The sequence below is a fragment of the Pyrus communis genome, chromosome 5, assembly GCF_041283825.1.
Source record: "Pyrus communis isolate YQ-2024b chromosome 5, ASM4128382v1, whole genome shotgun sequence".
Taxonomy (NCBI): domain Eukaryota; kingdom Viridiplantae; phylum Streptophyta; class Magnoliopsida; order Rosales; family Rosaceae; genus Pyrus; species Pyrus communis.
The window spans coordinates 1,055,853-1,077,382 of record NC_142569.1 but is presented as its reverse complement, the minus strand read 5'-3'; the positions used below and the strand labels follow the sequence as shown (position 1 = coordinate 1,077,382).

Sequence of the window (21,530 nt, the reverse complement as noted above, 5' to 3'; positions counted from 1 at the left end):
GAAGACTATGATCGATGCCCGCGAACGTTCGATCAATCATTCGTTTTGGACGAACAAGACCTGTGGTCCTGCAGTTCATAATTGTACAAACAATTCCCACCAGTTGATGATGATCAAGAAATTGACTGGCCAGCATTGTCACAACCACAAGTCTTTGGCATCGATTGTGTCATGCAAGTGGGACGATCGATCAACCATGTTCACCACTAATAACTTCATCAAAGTGTAGGTATACTTTCTTTCAACTGTCGTTACAAAACTGGCAAACTGCATACACCAAATATACAAAAGTATTCACTTTGAAATCATTGATATTGATCACGTGGAAAAACTAGAAGGAAAATGATTTTTCGCAGACTATTTTTTCTACATGCACATTTATTTATTTTTGGTCTTTGATCAAATAAATCAAAAGAAAATCGATAGCATAAATAATTATATAGAACTTGGTGTGCAAAACAAAAAAATGGTGTACGTAATTTATTTCTCAAATTAAATCTACTCACATGGCTGACCCGAACATCAACACGCATGATTGTAACAACTCAAACAACAGAAAATGATGGGTCCTCTCTTATCGTTTGATGCATACGAAGGATAAAAACAGCCTACCACCTGAGCTTGCTGCCAATCAACAATAATAATGTTCACAATAATATTTTATCAGCATTGAATTTTTGTGGTAAACTTCCTCTTGAAAAATGGTTGAGTGTGACCTATATTTCCTTCTATCTCTGCAGGTTGAAAACGTTGTGACAGAGATAGAAGATTTAGGAACAAGAAGAGATCCATTAAGAGAAAGATTTATCCGAGAAAAAATTTGATGGATTGTCTTCCAAACTTTGCCTCAATAATTGTCTTTGCAATAATCTTCCTACTACTTCGATTCGCTCACTTTCCCTGGTTTTTTGGGTTACATGCAAGACATGAATCGAACTCGTACCTAATACCTATATTAATCTCAACCGCACTCATCTTCATGTGTTTTCATTTGCTAATAATTAAGTCGTGATTTTGTTACTAAACTAATTACAAAACCTTGATTAAAAAATCTTACAACCCAGTTGAAAATCTCAGTGGATACAGTAATTTTGCTCCAATGATTGGGGATTTCTATAAGACAAAATGGTTAGGTAAATAGAGTCTATATATATGTGTGTGTGTATATATATATAAAGTATCTGGTATTTTATGCAACTTGAGTTTCAAATTGGAGCACCAAGTTGGCCAAACGTCACAACGATGAAGGGATGGTTTAGCATGTGTTGGTTCAACTTGAAAACGAAAAAGGTATTTTAAAGGCTAAAAGCCAACAAAAACAAACCAAACATCTTGTAAAAAGGGAACATAAATTACGCTCTTCTTCTTAGCTTTACAGCTTTCATGTGTAGAAGATGATACAATTTTGTTCCTGCAAGTGAACAAAAGGGACGATCAAATATGTTTTCTTTTGAACTTTCGTAAACATAGAAATGTCACTGTTGCGTTGAAAAATTAAAACACATAACAGTAGAAGTATTTCATCAAACAACCTCAAGTTAAGAAAAAGGGTAACTTCGATAATATCAACTTGAGCAACAAAAGCTTGCTGGCTCTGCAAGTATCTCTAATGCACGAATAGCATGTTCTTGGCCGACCTGACAACCCAAAGCCTCCTCTACTAACCGACAAAACCTCCAACAGACGCTCTTTGATTCTTCTCCTTATATAATTCTGTGTTAGTACAAGAATCCCATGTTATATTAATCCTAAAGGCCTGACTTTTTCTTGCCTTACAATAAAATAATATCCCATGATTCATATCCCTGCTCCCTAGTACAATCATTCCTCAACCTTTTGATCCTCTGGATCTAATTAAGAAATGAAATACATATCAGAGTAATTTGAATTCCGAACCAGAAATTTGTTTAAGTGTAAATTTTCACTCTTTCATTTCATCTCTCTTTTATCATGTGAGATGGAGATAGTGAAACAGATATATACATGGCAGATTGGCATAATCTCTTGCCAAATTGAATTTAAACAAAACTAGCTTGACGAGAAAAACGGTTGTGGTACATGAGATTATGTTATAACTTTGTGCTTAAAGCACTCATTATGTGACCATGTTACATGATAAACGTCTTTAAGTCATATGACAAGCATTGTACTATATAAATACATCGAGATGTATCCCTAGCAATATTAGGCTTCTCAAACAGGTCGTTTTTGTCGTATTCGTCTCATTTTCATGTTATAGTCGTAATTTTAACAAGTCGTGTCGTGCAAAACATGTTACCTTAACGGCTTCTTAAAATGTGATCGATAACAACTAGATTAATTAACGTTTCGTGTTGTATCATGTCGGATTAACAAGTTATGCAAGAAATTGTTGTACATAATGTCTAAATCTGGCCTACCTAGCAATTGGTAAGATTCTTTCCATCTCGACACCATAAAATCAATCATATGCTAAGCACTCATTAGGGTTTTTATTAATTTGTTTTAATTAACTTTGTTTATGGCGGTGGTGGCTGATTAATTAGTGGCAGGTGGGATTCGGATTCTTATTTTCTTACAGAATTGAGACACTCACACACACACACCAAAACAAATGTCGTTTGTTTTTAGCAATGGAAGAAAGGATGCAATGCATGACGTGATATGGAGGGTTGTGATGTGATAATGGTTGATATATTTCTGGGTTGTCAATTGTCATGCTTGATATAAAAAGAAAAACAGTGGCGGGGGCCATGCGAGTTTTAGGGTTTTTTTGTACTTGTCAAATATTCCAATTTTCATAACGTCATTGATTTTACAGAAACGACGGGTTCCCTATCATATTGGATGGTTTATACACTGCATCGAACCTGAGAATGTTAGAGTCAGTCATGAACGAGTGTTTCTTGCCGGTGAGTGCAGACAAGTCTTGTAGTGTAGTTTGCATATATCAACCATCATAAAACTATGCAATCGTCCACTCATGATTAGTCATGGTAAAATCTTAATTGGAATTCGTTCGAAACTATTTAGTTTTCAATACTCTATTCATTTTCTCATTTATTTCACATATTTTTTTCCTCTATTTATAGCACAAAATATAAAAACTAATAACTAAAACAAAATGTTTAATTATCACCATTAGCAATACAGTTGAGTCCAATAAGAGTTCTCATATGCGACTCCTATAACTTGCAAGTTCAGTGCCTAATTTACGTGTTTTAGCCCAAATTTCCACTCTAATATCATTTCATATGAAAAACGAAATGATTATATCAAATTCCAAAATTAGTGATTAATTATTTACTGTTATATAAATTTCAAATTTCCGTCAATTAGTACTACGGTTTAGTGGTATTCCTCTTCACTTGTAAGTGAGAGGTCTTAGGTTCGATTCTCGCTACGGGCGAATTTAAACCACATTATTTGTTAGCCCATTATGAGAGCAAACCCACCATATTCTCTTAATATAGATAATATTGTGTGTTCAACAAAAAAAATAATAATAAAATTTCCTTGTGAAACTAAGCAGCATAGGATACTTGATTGCAATGAGAGGTCCATCACAAGGCAGAGTTAGGTACTTGGGGTCCGGGTGCACCAGTAGTGAACCCATCTCCACGGGCCATGGCTAGCGGGTCCCAGACAAGGTCGGATCACTGAAAGCCCAGGGTCCTCACCCCCCACAAAATCCCACATAAGGGAGAGAGATCCGCAATAGTACCACACAAATCCGGATACTCGCTGGATTCTCTTTGAAATAATTTTCAGAAATTCGTGAATCGTGTTTGTTCATTGTATATCATGTGGTTAGAAATTATTTTAATTTTTTATCTAAAATTAAATACAAATAGTACCTAATAGGGCCATGGCTAGCGGGTCCCAGACAAGGTCGGATCATTGAAAGCCCAGGGTCCTCACCCCCCACAAAATCCCACATAAGGGAGAGAGATCCGCAATAGTACCACACAAATCCGGATACTCGCCGGATTCTCTTTGAAATAATTTTCAGAAATTCATGAATCGTGTTTGTTCATTGTACATCATGTGGTTAGAAATTATTTTAATTTTTTATCTAAAATTAAATACAAATAGTACCTAATAAAAACTGATTGCACGATGTATAATAAACGGATACGATTCACAAATTTCCAAAATCATCACAAAAAGAATCCGGATATCATCCTGTTGGAAGGAGGAGAGACACACAATAGTACCTCATAAAAGGAGAGGGGGTCCTCCATTGATAAATATGAAACATCATCAACCCCTATCCTCGCATAGTCCAAGTGGATAACAAATGCAAATTTTATTGTTATGAAAAAAATTTAATGACGTGATTTATCAAATCTCATAAATAGCAACATTAGTATTAATTTGTCGACTGACAAGCGAGACCACATCACTTGCTAAGTGAGACATCAACCGTTAAAAGCGACACAAACAAAATCTACACTAATCAAATAATGGAATCCACTCATCGACTCATTTCCACTGGCGATTTTGGAGAGAGAGAAACGGAGGCCTGGGGAGTAGAAAAAAGTACTGAAAAACTATTTTCATCTTTTAATATAAATATATCGTTGTACAAAAATAATAATTGATGTGACCGTGAAAATGAGTGCCTATGGAAAGTTAACATAACCGTAGTACTTTACCAAGAGAGTTGAATGATGTTGTACTTAATGCGCAACTTCCATCAATTCTCATTTGTTAATCGTTTGAGAAAAAATAATTTAGAATATGGTGAATGAATATGCTATTCTCGCAAAAGAATGTGTCCTCTTACATTTGAGTATCATCTAACTCATGTAAGTACAACATTTAACTTACGAAGCATGTTTAAAGTGATATGATTAGATACATTATTACCGTGCCCTACCGAAAAGTTTTCTCATTAGCTTTCAAGATTTGTCCGATAACTTTGCTGGAATTGCTAGATATGTACTGAAAATATGCACAATACAAAGTCACGACGATATTCTGGACATTTTTGATTGCGATGTGCACCATACACACAAGTCATGATGAGTTTTAAGAATATATATGGTCAGCTGGTTCTAGAATCCTATTATTTTAATACCAAACATACGTACTCTTTGTTTCCCTCAAATTGCATCAAATTAGTGATTCCACCGTAAAAATATAAATTGATTTTTTTTTACCAAATTGAGTCTCGACAGTTTTAGTCCAGTAACGCTGTTTTTTTAAGGTTAATAACCATTTATAAAATACTTAATTAATTTTGGCTCTCGACAACTGATAATGTTAGTACAATTCCACTTGGATACACATTTTTTTTTTTCAAACGGGACTCTAAGTGTAAAACGAAATTTGAAAAGACACATTTTTAAAATGAAAAAGGAAAACCCCCCTATATAATTGGATGTAATTTGTGAAGCTCCATCAAATTTGGGCCTTTTGATTGTGAAATCTTGGGACAATGAACGGTGATAAAGCTTCACTTGTATACTTCAAAAACGACAAGTCGTTGTTGGACCCCACTATTGTATTCTGGACCGTCTAATGTGGACTTCACAGAGACTTTGATTTTTCTATCCCAAGTGGAGATTTAATTAATCTAAACCACAACAATAAACTTGATTAAAACCCCTAAACCATCAATTATGCAGACGCTAATTTTCTGGTCACCATCATTACCCTGTCCATTAGTGAATCCAAAAATGGTGACGAAACTGAAGTGCCACTATAAATCTTTTCAATGTCCAAAATAACTTGGTAACAAGACCACAAGCTAATTTCCTCCTAAAAAAAATCATTAGCCTTCCCCCACCACGTACTAAACCTTTTATTTACTTTATTTTTAACTGGTGAAATTATTTGGCTGGCAACTGTTCGACCACGTGGCATCGATGGAGACCCTGAAGGCGGGACCCGCAGGTGTAGAAGCACCCACGTGGTGGGCTTTTAGAGGAGGACGTGTCCACGTGGAATGTGAGCAGTTTGTGTTATATGCATTTGTCATTTGACGTAGTCAAACAAGACGGGTTTAGCGGTGGGGGCCCGCCGCATACTGTAGAAGGAATTCCGACGTGGGTGGTTTGTAGTTTCGCATAAAAAAGCGCGTTCCTAACAATCACCAAAATGAGATTATTTATTTAATTATTATTATTTGTATACATTCCTATATATTAATTAAATTGAGAAATTGAACACATGATTGTTTTTTTTAATTTATTCATATTAGGGAAGGGTTCGAAACAATTATAAGAATTTAGGGTAAGGAGAGGGGAAAAGTTCGAAACTATTGCAAGAATTTAAGAGAGCGGGAGTTTCAAACCCATAATGCCTAGATGAAAATCCAACATTCTATTCATTATGATATTTGACCACACTGTGCAACACATGATTTGGATTACATAGAAACCAAATATATAACTACCTAAACTTGATTTTATCTGGAAAAAAAAAATAAAAAAATGTATTGGGTTCGACTCTTAAATCATTTAAGTTTTTCATATAGCACGTTATGGTTCAACTCTTAGCATTGGTTAAACGCGCAATCTTGACCTAGAAGGGCTAAAATGCATTTATGACCATTGATGACGTAAAAAAAAAAAAAAGTACCGTCTTTCTGAAGCCATCAACTTAACTCCATAAAGTAAGGAACAAAACCTCCACACGGGTTGGCGGGAGCGCGTATAATAGAAGAACGATCCCATTGAAATCTCCCTGTTTTTTTACAGTTTCGTGTACTTGTTGGCGTTTTGTAACATCATCACCATGCATATGAAATGCAGACAAAATGACACCCAAATTCAAATTCAAATTCAAATGAAATGAATTATTATTATTATTATTTATTTATTTTTAAATGCTATACATCTACTATATATATGTACATGTCCAACCCTCCGATGCCCAGCTTATGCGTAAGCCTATAATAAATTGATCGATGGAATTGTGAATTGGGTTTCGTGGGTTCTCTCCTTTCCTCAATTGGGTCGCCGGTAATTCTCGATTCCGTGGCCGGAATCCGATTGATTATGACATATGGCGAAGGGACGGAAACTGACGCAGAGCCGCAGCGAACGCTTGCTCGGGACCTACGGCAGCTACAGCCACGCACATGACTTGCCGGAGCTCGGCGAGGACGATGTCTGGTCGATGGTCAACAGCGTCCACGAGAGGGAGGACCACGAAACCGAGAATTCGCAGGGAGAGTGGAGCCCACGCGCCGTCCCCGAGAGCAACGGGGGTGTTCAGGTGCGGAGAGGCCACCGAATTCCCAGGGACGATCACAACGTGGGCGGTTTGTCATTGGCGTTTGACGATTCCGGTAAAACGGTGTCGTCGCCTCGGATCGTGCACCAGTTCCGCGGGCACGACAGCATGGCTTCCCCAGGTGGGCACCACATGGCCACGTCAGCTCCCGTGAACGTGCCCGACTGGAGCAAGATTCTCCGGGTCGACTCCGTGGACTCGCTGTACGACATGGACGACGGCTTGGATGGCAATGACTCGGAGATTATTCCCCCACACGAGTATCTGGCGCGTGAGTATACGCGAGGCGCGACGTCGGTTTTCGAAGGCGTTGGGCGGACCCTGAAGGGGCGAGACATGAGGCGGGTCAGGGATGCGGTGTGGAGCCGGACCGGGTTTGATGGATAATTTGTGATTAGTGATTAGCATTAGGAAATTAAGGAGGTTTAATTATTGTTAAAAATGATTGATTTGGGACGTAGAGATGTTTAATTATTGTTGTGAATTGGTAAATTTTCGTTGGGCAATGATTCAGCCGAGTCAGATGGACTCGGACTCGGTTGGGAGTGAGCCCAATTTGCCCAAGATTTTGAATTTTGAACGTAGGATTTAGGCCCTTCTTGGTCTTTTTACTGTAATGGGTTGAATTTTCGAAATCAGTTTGTGTTAGCGAAGCATAATAGGTAAATTCATGGTGCACTTTGAAGAGTTTTGTTTTCGATACCGCTATTTGAAAACATAAAATTAACGAACTTACTGACGCGCACTATCTAATAGAAGTGACCTTAACCGGTCGCTATATGTGGAGTTCACATGTATTTAGAAATATATGAATAAATCTATTAATTTTGTGCAGCTAAACGACTTTATTTTTGTTTTATGAACCTCAATTCACATAAGTAGGGTAATTAAAAAAGAAGGTCTTGATTATTTTTGTAATTTCATAATTCTTTTTCTATCAAAACATGTTAACATGTTTTATTTTTTTTCTTTGAATTTTTTTATATGAAATTTGATTCTTTGAGTTAACAAAAATTAGGATTTGTGAGTATTTAATAAGACACTAAGATTTGTACATAGATAATCAAAATTCACACCATCTCCACTTGCTAACAAACACCTCTCAAAACCTAAATTTAAAACTCTTAACAAAAACCTAATCTTAAACTAAACTTAATTAACTGATAAGCGCCACCTAAACATATAACTTAACATCTTAATTATTCTTTAGATAAAATTAACTAGAATTAGGTATTACTAGCAACATGATTAATTCAGTTTAGACGAATGATGCATGATGGTTTCATTTTATCCATACATATGAGATGAGATATTGTCAAAGTCGTGTCAATGGCATGAAAAAAAATATATATGAAAACTCAAAAAACTATGATTTTGATGACGATGGGGATGACGATGATGAGCATAAAGTGCAGGCCCCGCTGATATCGAAAGCTTAGTGTCGAATCCAAATTCCGAAGTCGAGTCACTTACTAGCTAGTGTGATTTTAGTGGCGCCATTACAAAGGTAAAACCAATGGCTCTCATTTCTTGCGAGCTGTGAGTTCATTGTTGCGTCCCATTTTTGAAAAAGTTGATGGCCCATATGGCTTACTCATTATTTTACGGTACTATCACAAATAATCTCGAAATTGACCTATCTCGTCAAGATTGTTCTTGAAATTGAAAATCAATCAATGTAGTTTCTGAAAATAAGTTCGCAAATTAATGTGGTTATTCTGTCATAATTTTTAACAGATTTATGACGGAATGACCGAATTGATTTGCAACACTTAGCCTTAGGAACCATACCGATCGATTTTCAATTTCAACGACGTTCTTAAAAGTGTGGATCAATTTTAAGAATTAATGCTCAGTGGTCTTACTAATTGGAGCCCAAATCCTATTGGGTTATCTTGTAGGGCCTATAGTGAGAGCACAACGAAACTACATAACAGTGGTCGTAGGCCCCAAGTTCTGCGTAAAGCCCAAATCAGTCATTCAGTCCGTTGCCTTGTTTACTTTCCTAAATATGCCACCATTTTACCGTCTCTATTTTTCTCTAATAGACTCCTTTGCATAATAATACGATACTCTAAACTATCGGTTACCATGGTCCAAAAAAGGAGATTAAACTTGGTGTAGCGGATGGGATAAACATAGTATCTTAATCAATTGACCTATTTCATATACGATCGTCTAGCAGACTTTTACAAGTAGCAAAAATATTTGCGAAATCATTGATTTGGTTGTCCAGGGAAGTTACTTAGAATTCCACAATAACCTTGCTTCAAATACCTTTTGGTTAATCGAACTTTAAATGCGACAAACTTTTTATTAGATGACCCTACGAGTATGATTATGCAATTTCAAACCCAAATTTCTAGAATGTAAGATGACGTGACAAACTCCATGCTAAACCAATAAGTAGTTCATCCATTACCCTACATTTTTTTATGTTGGGTAGTTCTATTTACATGCACATTTTTACTTCTTAAGCACTTTTCTTAATTTTTGACTATCGAATCGAATAAATTAAAAAATATCAATAAAAAAAATTTGACAAAAGTTTATGAGAGGTAAAAATAATATGAAACACTATCTTTATGTTTCCCACGAATTTTAGTTTCGAAATTATTTTATCTAGCACACATATTTGTTTTCTAGGTCATCTATTATCCAGCACATAATTCACCACCTGGAACCACACACCTGTATGGCTCGATCAAGTAAGTCCACATCATTCCATTCATTTTCACATGATTTTTGGGAGGCATATTGTCTGCCCTCCTGTTTGGGCGCCTTTTCCATTCATTCCTATTTGTGTGGTCACGGTTAAGCCACGTTAACATTTTATATTTCTATTGTTTTTTGTCTTATTATCTCTATAAAAAATCAATATAAAATGTTGACGTGGCTTAACCGTGACCGCACAAAATAGGAGGGGATGAGAAGGGCACCTAAACAGAAGGGCAGACAATCTACTTCCTGATTGTTGGCATTGGCTTTTGTTGTGGAATCATGTGTATAACGAGTAACGAAAGATTTTATATTTAAATTTCGTGGATGACGAGTTTGATATCAATTTATTACTTTCGTCTCTTGTTGTATGAATCGTGGATGAGTGGGACACGAAAAATGATAAGATTAGGAATGAGGATATTTGAGGTAAAGTAGAAATAGCAGAGATTGAAGTAAAGATGAGAGAAAATCGATCAAGGTGATTTGGACATATGAAAACGAAGGCCAACAGACGCTCAAGTTAGAAGATGCAATTACGAGACAGAAGTTCAAGGATGAAGTGGTAGAAGAAGATCTAGAAAGACTTGGAAAGAGACTCTCAGAAAAGACATGGAGTACTTGGATCTAATGAAAGACGCAACATAGAATCGAATGAAATGACGTTTTAGGATTCATACAGTTGACGTCACTTAGTAAAATAAACCTTTGTTGTTGTTGTTGTTTGTCTCTGCTGTATTATATTGTTATATTAAATAAATAAACAAGTGATCGGAAGAAAGTAAAGGGAGGCAGATTCTCTGCCTTCCCACTTCCTGTGGCTTCTCGTACTTTCCTGTTTTGTGTGATCACGGTTAAGCCACGTCAACATTTTATATTGTTTTTTTATAGAGATAATAAGAAAATAATAATAATAATATAAAATATTGACGTAATTTAACTGTGATTACACAAATAAAATGGCACGGAAGTGTGAAGGCAGAGAATCTGCCTCCAAAGTAAAGTAGTTTGCTCTAGTTTTTGCCCCCTTCTAACTATCGCTTTTGCTATACTATTCTTATAACACGTCTTTGACATAATGTCAAAAATCCCGACAAATCCGTACCCACCGCTTCTGTTTCCCGCAAAGAAAAGCAACCAAATTTAATTCACTTGGTTTGGACTACTGAATTTCAGCTCCGTGTCAGCACGCAAAATTCAAACCTCTTCCATGTAGACGATAATTATGGTCGAACCTTGATCTGGGTTTTGCTTGAATTCCTCAAATATCAGATTGGGTTGTCTTCGATTCAACATTTCATCGTTAGCCTTTTGTTCGTCGATTCAAATCCGCCACCAAATTCCCAGAATCCTGATCGGAAAATGGGTTGCCACAGCAGCAAAGAGAATGCTCCGAAACCCGGTTCAAAGGGGTTCGAGTCATCCCAGCCTTACCAGCAGCCGCAGACGGCTGCTCAGCCTCAGAAAGTCTCATCCCAACAACCCCATAACCCACCACCACCTCCCAGACCACAGCCCCAGCAGAGGGCACAGCCGGCGCCCCAACCAAAGGCACAGCACCAGCAGCCAAGCCCTCCTCCAGTAAAACCGGCGCCGTCGCCGAATAGCATTCTGGGAAAGCCCTTTGACGACATTAAGCAGTACTACACACTCGGCAAAGAACTGGGCAGGGGCCAATTCGGTATCACATACTTGTGCACTGAGAACTCCACCGGCCACTGCTATGCCTGCAAGTCGATCCTGAAACGCAAACTTGTGAGCAAAAACGACAGGGACGACATCAAGAGAGAGATTCAGATTATGCAGCATTTGTCCGGGCAGCCAAACATTGTGGAGATCAAGGGGGCTTATGAGGACAAGTACTCTGTGCATTTGGTGATGGAGCTCTGCGCCGGAGGGGAGCTTTTCGATCGAATTATAGCGCAGGGACAGTATTCGGAAAGGGCTGCCGCTGCGATTCTGCGTGACATTGTGAATGTTGTGCACATTTGTCACTTCATGGGCGTGCTGCACCGTGATCTCAAGCCGGAGAATTTCTTGCTGTCTAGCAAGGATGAGAAGGCAATGCTGAAGGCAACGGATTTCGGGTTATCTGTTTTCATTGAGGAAGGTGAGTTGCATTGATTTTAACGGTCTATGTTCATTGTTCATACAAGTTGTAGAATTTAGAACTAGAAAGCTATGAGTTTGATTATGGAATTTCGATTTGTTTGATATATGCAAATGTGTTTTAAAATCTCCAATTTTACTAGTTTAGTTTGCTGTAAATTGTTATTCCTCTAGTTTAGTTGCAGATGTTATAACGGTAAGAAGTTACATTCCGAACCGAAAGTTGTGTAGTTTACTGGGAACTGAAAATATGATTGTCTGTTGATTTTAGTCAAGGTTTAAGGAGTAAGAGTGGTCAGCCTGCGCCATTTCCTACCTTACGCAGTCTAGCTAATCGAAGTATGATGTTATACACTACTTTATTCCTTTGTAAAGCTTTTCGAAAATTTCATTTTCATTTGATTGTTTTGCTTCAGTCAAGTATACAATAATCTGAAGTTTTAATCTAGCGGATAAATTCTAATGTACAGTGACACCTGCTTTGTCCTCATCTCAGGAAAGGTGTACCGTGATATAGTTGGCAGTGCATACTATGTTGCCCCTGAAGTCTTGCGGCGTAGTTATGGAAAGGAAATAGACATTTGGAGTGCAGGAGTCATTCTGTATATTCTACTCAGTGGTGTACCTCCATTTTGGGCTGGTAAATATGAATTCAGTGTATTCTTGCTAAACATTCACTGTTCTCTTAGGTTGTAGTTGTCTTATCAACATATTTTGCTCTTTACATTGCAGAAACTGAGAGGGGTATATTCGATGCCATATTGGAAGGAGTAATAGACTTTGATAGTCAACCATGGCCATCGATATCAGACAGTGCTAGAGATTTAGTTAGAAAGATGCTGACACAGGACCCAAGAAAGAGAATTACTTCTGCAGAAGTTCTCGGTATGTTACCTCGTAGATACTATTTTAGCTGGATTGAAAGGTACAACAAAGTAAAACATGTTGTATAACATATAATCTTCAGTGATAATTTTCCTCTGTCTGATTTATAGGCCATTCTCCTCAAGTGTTTCTTTGTTATAAACTCTTTGAAATGACATCTTTTTCATTTGCCTATGAAATGGCATGATAAAAAGTAGGCCTTGTGCTGGCATTCAAGGGATAATCCGATGTTTTAGTTTTTTTTTTTTTTTTCCTTACAAATTTAGCAGTTAAATAGAAGCTGAAGGGATAAATATACTGCATTACAATAATCGACTTTTAGCCACATTGCCCTTATTACCACCAGCATTTGTTTGTGGGTGCTTTTGACTGATGTTTAATATTCTGTATGGTCAGAGCACCCGTGGCTCAGAGTAGGCGGAGTAGCATCAGACAAGCCAATAGATAGTGCAGTTCTCTCTAGAATGAAGCAATTCAGGGCAATGAATAAGCTCAAGCAACTTGCTTTGAAGGTAATTTTTCGGACTATGTTCACAAGCTCCTATCTTCACCCAATATTGGCAAAGTTTCCAGAGAATTCCTTCTTACCTTAACTGTCGTATTCCTGTAATAATATTTTTTTCATTTGAAAATTTCCCCCAGGTCATAGCAGAGAATCTATCTGAAGAAGAAATTAAAGGCCTGAAAACAATGTTCACCAATATGGACACTGACAAAAGTGGTACAATAACTTACGAAGAACTGAAGACAGGTTTAGCGCGTATTGGGTCGCGGCTCTCAGAAGCCGAAGTTAGGCAACTCATGGATGCTGTAAGTAGCTACCGATTCCCCAGGAACTCAATTCTGTTGCTTCTTGCAATTTTGTGATTTCTCTGTTACACATTTCAGGCAGATGTCGATGGAAATGGATCAATTGATTACATTGAATTTATATCTGCTACTATGCATAGACAAAGATTAGAAAGAGATGAACACCTGTACAAAGCATTTCAGTACTTTGACAAGGATAGCAGCGGGTGAGTTGACAAAATTTATTGTGTGATACTTTCTGTATACTAATGTCTTACTGGATTTCTGTTTTTGATCGAGTCAAATTCAACCACTTGATCCTACTGCGCGAAATAAATGACTTTGGATAAATTTCTCATTATGATCATACTAGATGTGTGCTCAAACAACTTTGCTCGTGTTGATTCATAATTTTAGTCTTGACTTGTGAACTTGCAAGCTTAAATCAATCCAACTTGTTTGTCAGGCATAAGGTTTATTAGCTTTTAATATCATGATTTGCAAGGAGCCAAACTGTTTATAAATATATGTTTTCATCACTCAGTCATAAAGCGAAAGTTAATGAAGTTCCTTACCGAGTTGTCAACTTCCACTGACAGGTACATTACAAGAGATGAATTAGAGGCTGCTATGAAGGAGCATGGAATGGGTGATGACAACACCATCAGAGAGATAATTTCTGAGGTTGATGCCGATAATGTAAGTTACTTACGACTTCCAAATATCTGGAACTTTTTCTTAGTCGAGTTTTATACTGATTTACTTTGGACCAAATAGGATGGGAGGATCAACTATTCGGAATTCTGTGCAATGATGAGAAGTGGGGCTCAACAACCAGCAAAGCTCTTTTAATTTCACTAACGGCCATTTCAGATTTTACAAGCGGAAGTGAGTTTAACCGTTGGGTCGTATCAGAGCATTGTTTCCAGGAGGTATGAAGTAAACTAGACCAATCTTGATCCAAAAAATGGGCAGTTTGAGCATGTGAAGCTAGATTTTGGTGTTTTGATTAATCAGGTTGTGTTTCTGTACATCTATTTACTGGTTATCTTTTTTCTTTTTCTTTTTTTGAAGTTCCTGTTCAATCTTGTTATGAATAATTCCTGAATATCCTACGATTTTAATTAATTTAAACCGATCTTGCTACGATCAGTCACCCACAGCCCTCGAATTGAGCACACACTAGAGGTGAATGATAGAATCTCTCTAGCTTCAGTTGTGCAGCTACCAGGATCGGATATGATTGAAGTTGGGTCCAAGCGAATTCTATCGAGTCTCAGTCTTCCAGATGGAATCCGGATCCATGCCGGATCCTATTTGTGAAGATCTAAAGATCTGTGAATCGTGTCCGTTTATCGTACATCGTGCGGTTAAAAATCATTTTAAATATTTTTATTTAAAATTAAACATAAACAGTACTTAAAAAAAGCTGATCGCATGATGTACGATGAACGGATATGATTCACGAATCCTTCGAATCCTCACCAAAAGGATCCGGAAAGGATAATGTTGGTTCCAGACGAGACTTGTAAAACCCAACATGTTAGACTGATATCCAATTTAACGAGTGTAGTCCCAACATTTATAAGTTCACCGAACAACGGATACGGTAGTGGTTAACCACATATCTCAATTCTTGAACTTCAATTAATCCTTTTTTAATTTTGTTTGCACACTCCCAAAGAGAAAAACAAAATATATGTACGAAGGGTATCCACTTGACACCCTTCGATCACAGGATTTCTTGTTAGAATACTATTTATTTGTCTTGAAAATTAGAAAGCCGGTGAATCAAGGGGTGTGTACTCATTATTGTAGGACTTCTCCAGCACAGTTTCCATACAAACCCGGAAGAAACATTTCTTAATGGCTACCATTTCGGGCGCCCATTGGTTTCAATCACATACATCTCGTCAGTCGTAAAACGTCTCTCATAAAAATATGGGTATATTGGTTATGCACAATTCCACGTTGATCCCATCCAATTTGAGGGCTATCATAGTACCGAAGATTTGCTCCTTTAGCACCAAGGCGATACTATCATGAAATTATCCGTAACAATAGAGTTTTTTATACAAATGATATTGTGAGAGAAAAACCGAACTTAGGACTTCCAATGCAGTGATAAACTCTCTTAATCAACCGAGCTGGTAACTCCTTGTTACATGAACACTAAGTTAGGAAAGAGCAAATGAAGGTGCCCAAATCAAAAGGTGGATTTTTGTTTAAAATTAGAAGGATGGTATCCAAGGTTTTTAGCCTTCATATTCCCTGACACAAATTGCATTTGAAGAGACAAAGCACTCCCACGTGAGGTTGTAATATTCTATCATGCTGCCCACTGACCATATATACTGTGCACGTGTGCAGTGCACCCCCATCTTTTTTAGGAAAAGGATCCTCTTTGGGATCCAGAGAATCAATCAATCATATTCGTTCATCGTACGTCATGCGGTCAGAAAGTATTTTAAATTTAAAACTGAATATAAATAGTATTTAACGAAAACTGATCGTATGACATACGATAAATGAACATGATTGATTGATCATTCAAATCCCTACAAAGAGAATCTGGAGAGGATCATTTTCCTCTTTTTTATACATCCACCTGGGAAAAAGAGGTTAATGGGATTCCCCACGTCAAGACAGACCTCAAATTTTCGAGATTAAATTTTCTACACCCATTTTATATATAGCCTAACGTAAACATGAAACGTACACGCTATAGTTAGGATTTAATTAGTACTCGACACTAACTTGAAACGGTACAAGAACTTAACACGATACAGCTCGATTCTCATCCCTGCGTGCGCTTGTGAAACTCGTTCGTTCCGATTATGTGCGAAGCTGGTTTAGATTAGCAGTGTGACTAACATAATCTTTAAGGAACAGCAGCATACAAAAGGTGACAGATTGGTTGGTGAGGTAAAGTGAAGGAGGGGTTATGATGTATAATGCTATATTAGATATGTGTTTACTTGGTGAGGAAACTAGGTACTATTATTTAAATAGGAAAAGTGCATAGGATGCTCTCTAATCCTGCATTGCTGAGAGATGGGGTACCTGCAGCTTCACCACTTCCATAAAAGGACAATTTTGTTTATTTATATTAGTTCACAACTGTGACTGTGACTTGTTGTCACCAAATTGTGAGACTCAAAGCTCGTTTACAAAAATATTAAATTAAAAAATGGTGAGGCCTTGTTGGATTCTTATTAAATTTTAGTATTCCTGAAAAATGAAATAAATTTGGATTGGAATCAATCATTTTCCAAATATGTATACTTAAAAATGTTATGGTTACCAACTTCATTCTTTTTTGAAAATGATCAGTTGATGGCTTCGTTCTGATTGGGAGTCGAAAAGACTTATAGAGAAATGTCAATCACTTGACTATCATCATGTGATTAAATAGCGTCAAGAATTGGACTGCAGAAGTGTTGTTTGAACCAAAGACTTGAAATTTGTCCCTAATCATTGAGACATCCCGTGATAGTTATGATTATGATTATCAACTTTGATATGAGAAAATAAACTAGTGAAGATGACGGATCTCTGCACATTATTCATCTTTTTTATGTATACTTATGTTTATTTTTATTTGATTTATTTAGTCTAAATATCATAAATAAATAGAAAAACGTAACAAAAAAGAAAAACGAGTGTGAGAATCACTTTGATAGATGAATAGATTTGATGTAGAGTTAGTAACACTGAAGTCTAATGAGAGAGAGGATGGAGAGATGTGCACGTGCAATTGCATGTCTGCCCCCTCGCGGCTCTACTTTTCCAATTTACAAACCGAAGCAAAAACCAAGCAACAAAAGAAAAACCCTTCACATTTTGCAGTTTTTTGCTTCATAGGGTATTCAAACCTTGCTTAAATATGTTAACTTTCTTGAGAAATCATTTTCTCTAAGGATTTAATTCTTAATTGGTGTTTGTCCTAATCAATGGTGGAGCTTCACTCTTGTGCTCCTCTGGTAAATTCTTCTGCACTGTGCGCTATAGAGGAAGGAATGAAAGGTGAGAGCGTCAATATCGTTGCAGAGATTTCGGCCGAACTCGAGAGGGAACGGCAGAAGAATACAGAACTCATGGGGAGGATACTAATTCTTGAAGCTCAATTACAAGAACGAGAGAAGAAGGAGCCTCCTCATCGAGCAGACGGACAAGTAAGACCACCATTTTTATTTTTTGGTTGTCTTTGTTTTCAAATAACTGTTAGAGCATTTTAGCGGTGTTTGAGACTGCTTCTAAAATGGCTAAAAGCGCTTTCTGACAACTAAAAACGCTTCTAATGAGTAAAGCAAATGTTAATGCCACACTCAATATTTGGATTCAGGACCGTTCTTCCAATGCAATGACAAGACGCTTAAAGAAGTTCAAGAGACAGAAGACAGCACTCGACAACAATAGAATCGAAGATGGAAATGTTATCCCAACCGTAATGGCTTCGGAGAAGAAACACCACAAGCAATGCTTGGCCCTTAAAGGTCGAATTCCGGAAGACCGTCTAGTCAACTGGATGAGCATGGAGGAAACTCAGTTTTTGCATTCAGAAAAAGTTAAAAATGGCGGAGATTCAGCAGACTGCGGTGTCAGTGATGATAGCGATGACGAAGATGATGGTTACCGGGAAGAAGATTGTGTTAATAATGTCTGTAAAGAAGGGGAAGTTGCTGATGATGTTTCAAGAATTGTTAGTGAACCGAAATTTGAAGTTGTTGATAAGGGATTGGATGCGCAATGTGAAATAGTTTTTGCAGGTGGGAACGAGCCAGTGCTTCCAAATGCGAACCAAGAAACGAATGAACCACCCGATACAGGACCAGTTTGTGATGAGATGCAACTTCAAACCGGAAACAATAAAGAACCTAGTGATTTTGGAAGTGACAAGGTGCCATCTGATACCCTTAATTTCTCAGAGTTTTTCCGTGCAGGATCAGCAAGCACATCGCAACAGAAAAAACCTCCGAAGGTAGCATTCTGCCCGAAAGAAGTGAAGAGAATAATTGATTCAGAAGCCCTGCTGCTGAAAAATGCTCAATCCCACACAATGAGGAAGATCATAGTTTTCGCATCACTCGGAATAAGGCACGGCTGTGAAGATATATACGAATTAGACTTCAATCATTTCAGCATTTTAAGGAAGGGAGAACCATTTGTGTCTTCGAAAGATCCCGGGGTAAGGAAATTTAGCGTTATGCTTGCTCTAGTTCTTGTCATTGCACAATTAGTCTTTCAATTCCCTTTCATTGTGACATTTAACATAAATGATTTCTGTGACATGTTTTTTTATCTTAATTTAATACTAGGAGCATGTTCTGTATGAGAATCCTGGTGTTCGGAGGAAAGTATTTTATGCGAACCAACAGAACCCAACATTATGTCCTGTTAAAATACTCGAAGAAGAGAAGGCTATGCGACCATCGGATTCTAGCTGCCCATCATGGCTATTTCTCTGCATAAAGTATGGCGGAAGAACACGAAATCTTCCCCAAAATGAGTAAGTATTATTGGAGTCATTAACTTTTAACTCAGCGAGGATTTCTGTTTTGCAGCTTAACTTAAAATTTTATCTGCATAAATATGTTTCAGATATGTCAGGCAGCGTATGGGAAGAAACAAGCTGAAGTCTTTCGGGCCACTAATGTGTCGAATGGCAATGCTCGTTCATGTTCGCAGTGGGAGCTTCTTCTTCAAGACCTTGGGCATCACTCTTCTTTTCATGGCTGGTTTTCCTGACGATCTGGTTCAACGAGAAACTAAATACCGGAACCTTGACTTGCTTCAGAAGTATTATAGGTATTTCATTCTAAGATACTACTATGAAATGAATGTTTATGGAAAAGCTATTTGGATAATTTTGTATCTTCAAAAATTAGTGAATTCTAAAGCAAGACGTGTTTTTCCTTGTAGGACGGATGAGGATGCTGAAGGGGAGGAATTATTTCTTCCACATCCTATGACTAGTGATACTGTAAGATCAACTTCCCAGTTCATATATCTGAGCACTTCCTAGTTTCGACTTAACGTTGACAAATATATTCGAGTTTGTGAAGACTGATGTTGTGTTTTTTCAGCAGGCTAGTCCAAGTTCTCAGCAGTTCTGTGGCAAGTCTGGTTCAACAAAAACAAAGGCGAAAAAACAGACTCACCCAAATAGCAAGCCTCACAACATACAGAGATCTTCATTCCCACAGACTGCACTTTTGAGTTCTGCACCTCCTACACAATTTGGAGGTCATGAGACCTCTATTCTTCACGCTCAAGCAATGGCAACATTCCCGTCTCAGACGCCATTAGATACTCAACCAATCTCAAACTGTGCAATCGCGAATGCTGGTACGAGTATCTCCTACTCTGGTCAAACCCCGTATCACATTTTTCCACCACAACCAGCAAACACCTTTATGCCTATGGTATATTGGCCTCCCCCAAACACATTTTCTCCGGGACCTTATCAATCTACATATGGGTACCAATCTTTCCCTTCTACCGGAAACTACTTCGTCCATCCACAGCCCTATTACAACCATCCGGCTTGCAGTCCATTGATCCCTAAAATGGTGGAAGCAGCAGGAAAAAATGGTGTGGCCTTGGCGGAAGCTGATAGTGGCTACGATTGCAGTTCAAGCAGTATTGAACCAAAGAAGAATTAGCATATCTGTCTTCCTTGTAAATTACCATAACTTGAGTTATCTTATTCTTAATAAAAGACAGATGCAAAGTGATGCATTTTTAGTCCTCTTCTTCACATCATCCGCTACGTATATTTCAAAATTCGTGACGTTCCATTTAACTTCCGCTAAGTTCACAGTGGAGATATAGTACCTAACATATACAGCACACTTCACTTTAGTCCTTGCATCTGCAGCGCCTTTTGCTTCGGGGTAAGATAGAGGCTCTGTTCAGTTCCTCTATCTTGTCCTTAATACAAGAAAATGAGCCAGATTTTCGGATTTCATGACAGATCTCTTCGTCATCTTAACTCAGAACAACCAAGCACCAGTATCTTTTGCAGGGCAGGCTTACGAACTTCTAAGCAATCCACCACGAACCAAAGATATATGATTCCCCAAGTAACATCAAGATTTTCACCATCCTTTTTCGGGGCAATGCCGATCACAGCCAGATTTCTTTCTCTTTTACTTGGAAAATCATCCATTTCGGAAAATATCCAAATATGCATGAATTAATCACACAATTACATGTCAATTCGTAAGCTCATTTGAAAAAGTATGGATCTTCATTAGCATTAAAGTTCAGAACATAACACTAACATAACCAATTCGAAATTCATAACATTTTGCTAGCAGAGCTAAGCTTGATTTGGGTTGTACTAATACCAATTAATTACTACCATTTCATATATCTCAACTTGTTCACCAAGCAAATTAGTCCCATTTCAGCAACTCTGCCCCAACGGAACTCGATTTCCGGGCTCAAACCAAGTACGTCTGCGAAGGATCAATCTTCTCCTTGGAAACAAAGCACACAAAATCAGGAACCTCCTCAAAACCGTAAGACAACAGCAGAGGTCCTTTCATAACCACCAAGCCCTCGGGCCCTATCGCAACCTGGTAGCCCTCCTTCGTCAGCTGACTCACAGAAATCAAATTCCGCTTCAAACCCGGCACGTGCATCAGATTGTGCAGCACCCACCGAGCCCCACTCGGTAACTTGACGCGCACGTCACCTCTCCCAACAATGTCCAATGCTGCATTGTTTGCCAGGTACGATTTGCCATAGTTGCCGGCGGTGTACTTCTCCATGATCCCCTGGTACGGCGAGCAGTGGAA

At 37.9% G+C, this 21,530-nt stretch overlaps 3 protein-coding genes across 4 annotated transcripts; all 3 read left to right on the top strand.

Annotated features, from left to right (window-relative positions):
* The first annotated feature begins 6,817 nt into the window (after positions 1 to 6,817).
* On the top strand, positions 6,818 to 7,911 carry LOC137725316 (protein S40-5). Its single transcript, XM_068463962.2, has one exon. The coding sequence runs from the start codon at positions 6,994 to 6,996 to the stop codon at positions 7,609 to 7,611; it is 618 nt and encodes a 205-aa protein (XP_068320063.2). The 5' UTR covers positions 6,818 to 6,993; the 3' UTR covers positions 7,612 to 7,911.
* A 3,079-nt stretch (positions 7,912 to 10,990) lies between these two features.
* LOC137725403 (calcium-dependent protein kinase 2-like) lies at positions 10,991 to 14,887 on the top strand. The gene is made up of 8 exons (XM_088693574.1): positions 10,991 to 12,052; positions 12,548 to 12,691; positions 12,784 to 12,936; positions 13,333 to 13,448; positions 13,579 to 13,746; positions 13,825 to 13,952; positions 14,325 to 14,424; positions 14,503 to 14,887. Exons 1-8 carry the CDS (start codon positions 11,305 to 11,307, stop codon positions 14,575 to 14,577), a joined length of 1,632 nt encoding a protein of 543 aa, XP_088549700.1. The 5' UTR covers positions 10,991 to 11,304; the 3' UTR covers positions 14,578 to 14,887.
* Positions 14,888 to 17,632: 2,745 nt separating this feature from the next.
* Positions 17,633 to 20,477, top strand: LOC148696518 (uncharacterized). 2 transcript variants are annotated; one of them, XM_088693573.1, is made up of 6 exons: positions 17,633 to 17,900; positions 18,071 to 18,913; positions 19,044 to 19,234; positions 19,327 to 19,533; positions 19,648 to 19,708; positions 19,812 to 20,477. In XM_088693573.1, exons 1-6 carry the CDS (start codon positions 17,679 to 17,681, stop codon positions 20,388 to 20,390), a joined length of 2,103 nt encoding a protein of 700 aa, XP_088549699.1. In that variant the 5' UTR covers positions 17,633 to 17,678; the 3' UTR covers positions 20,391 to 20,477. The 2 variants fall into 2 exon arrangements, with proteins under 2 accessions (XP_088549699.1, XP_088549698.1); XM_088693572.1 differs by lacking the exon at positions 17,633 to 17,900 and having other exon boundaries at positions 18,093 to 18,913; positions 19,815 to 20,477.
* The last annotated feature ends 1,053 nt before the right edge of the window (positions 20,478 to 21,530 follow it).

Coding starts and splice junctions, on each gene's coding strand:
- LOC148696518 (XM_088693573.1), top strand. CDS start 17,679: ATGGTGGAGCTTCACTCTTGTGCTCCTCTGGTAAATTCTTCTGCACTG. Junction 18,914..19,043: donor TGTCTTCGAAAGATCCCGGG/GTAAGGAAATTT, acceptor ATTTAATACTAG/GAGCATGTTCTGTATGAGAA. Junction 19,709..19,811: donor ATCCTATGACTAGTGATACT/GTAAGATCAACT, acceptor GTGTTTTTTCAG/CAGGCTAGTCCAAGTTCTCA.
- LOC137725403 (XM_088693574.1), top strand. CDS start 11,305: ATGGGTTGCCACAGCAGCAAAGAGAATGCTCCGAAACCCGGTTCAAAG. Junction 12,053..12,547: donor ATCTGTTTTCATTGAGGAAG/GTGAGTTGCATT, acceptor TCCTCATCTCAG/GAAAGGTGTACCGTGATATA. Junction 13,449..13,578: donor TCAAGCAACTTGCTTTGAAG/GTAATTTTTCGG, acceptor AATTTCCCCCAG/GTCATAGCAGAGAATCTATC.
- LOC137725316 (XM_068463962.2), top strand. CDS start 6,994: ATGGCGAAGGGACGGAAACTGACGCAGAGCCGCAGCGAACGCTTGCTC.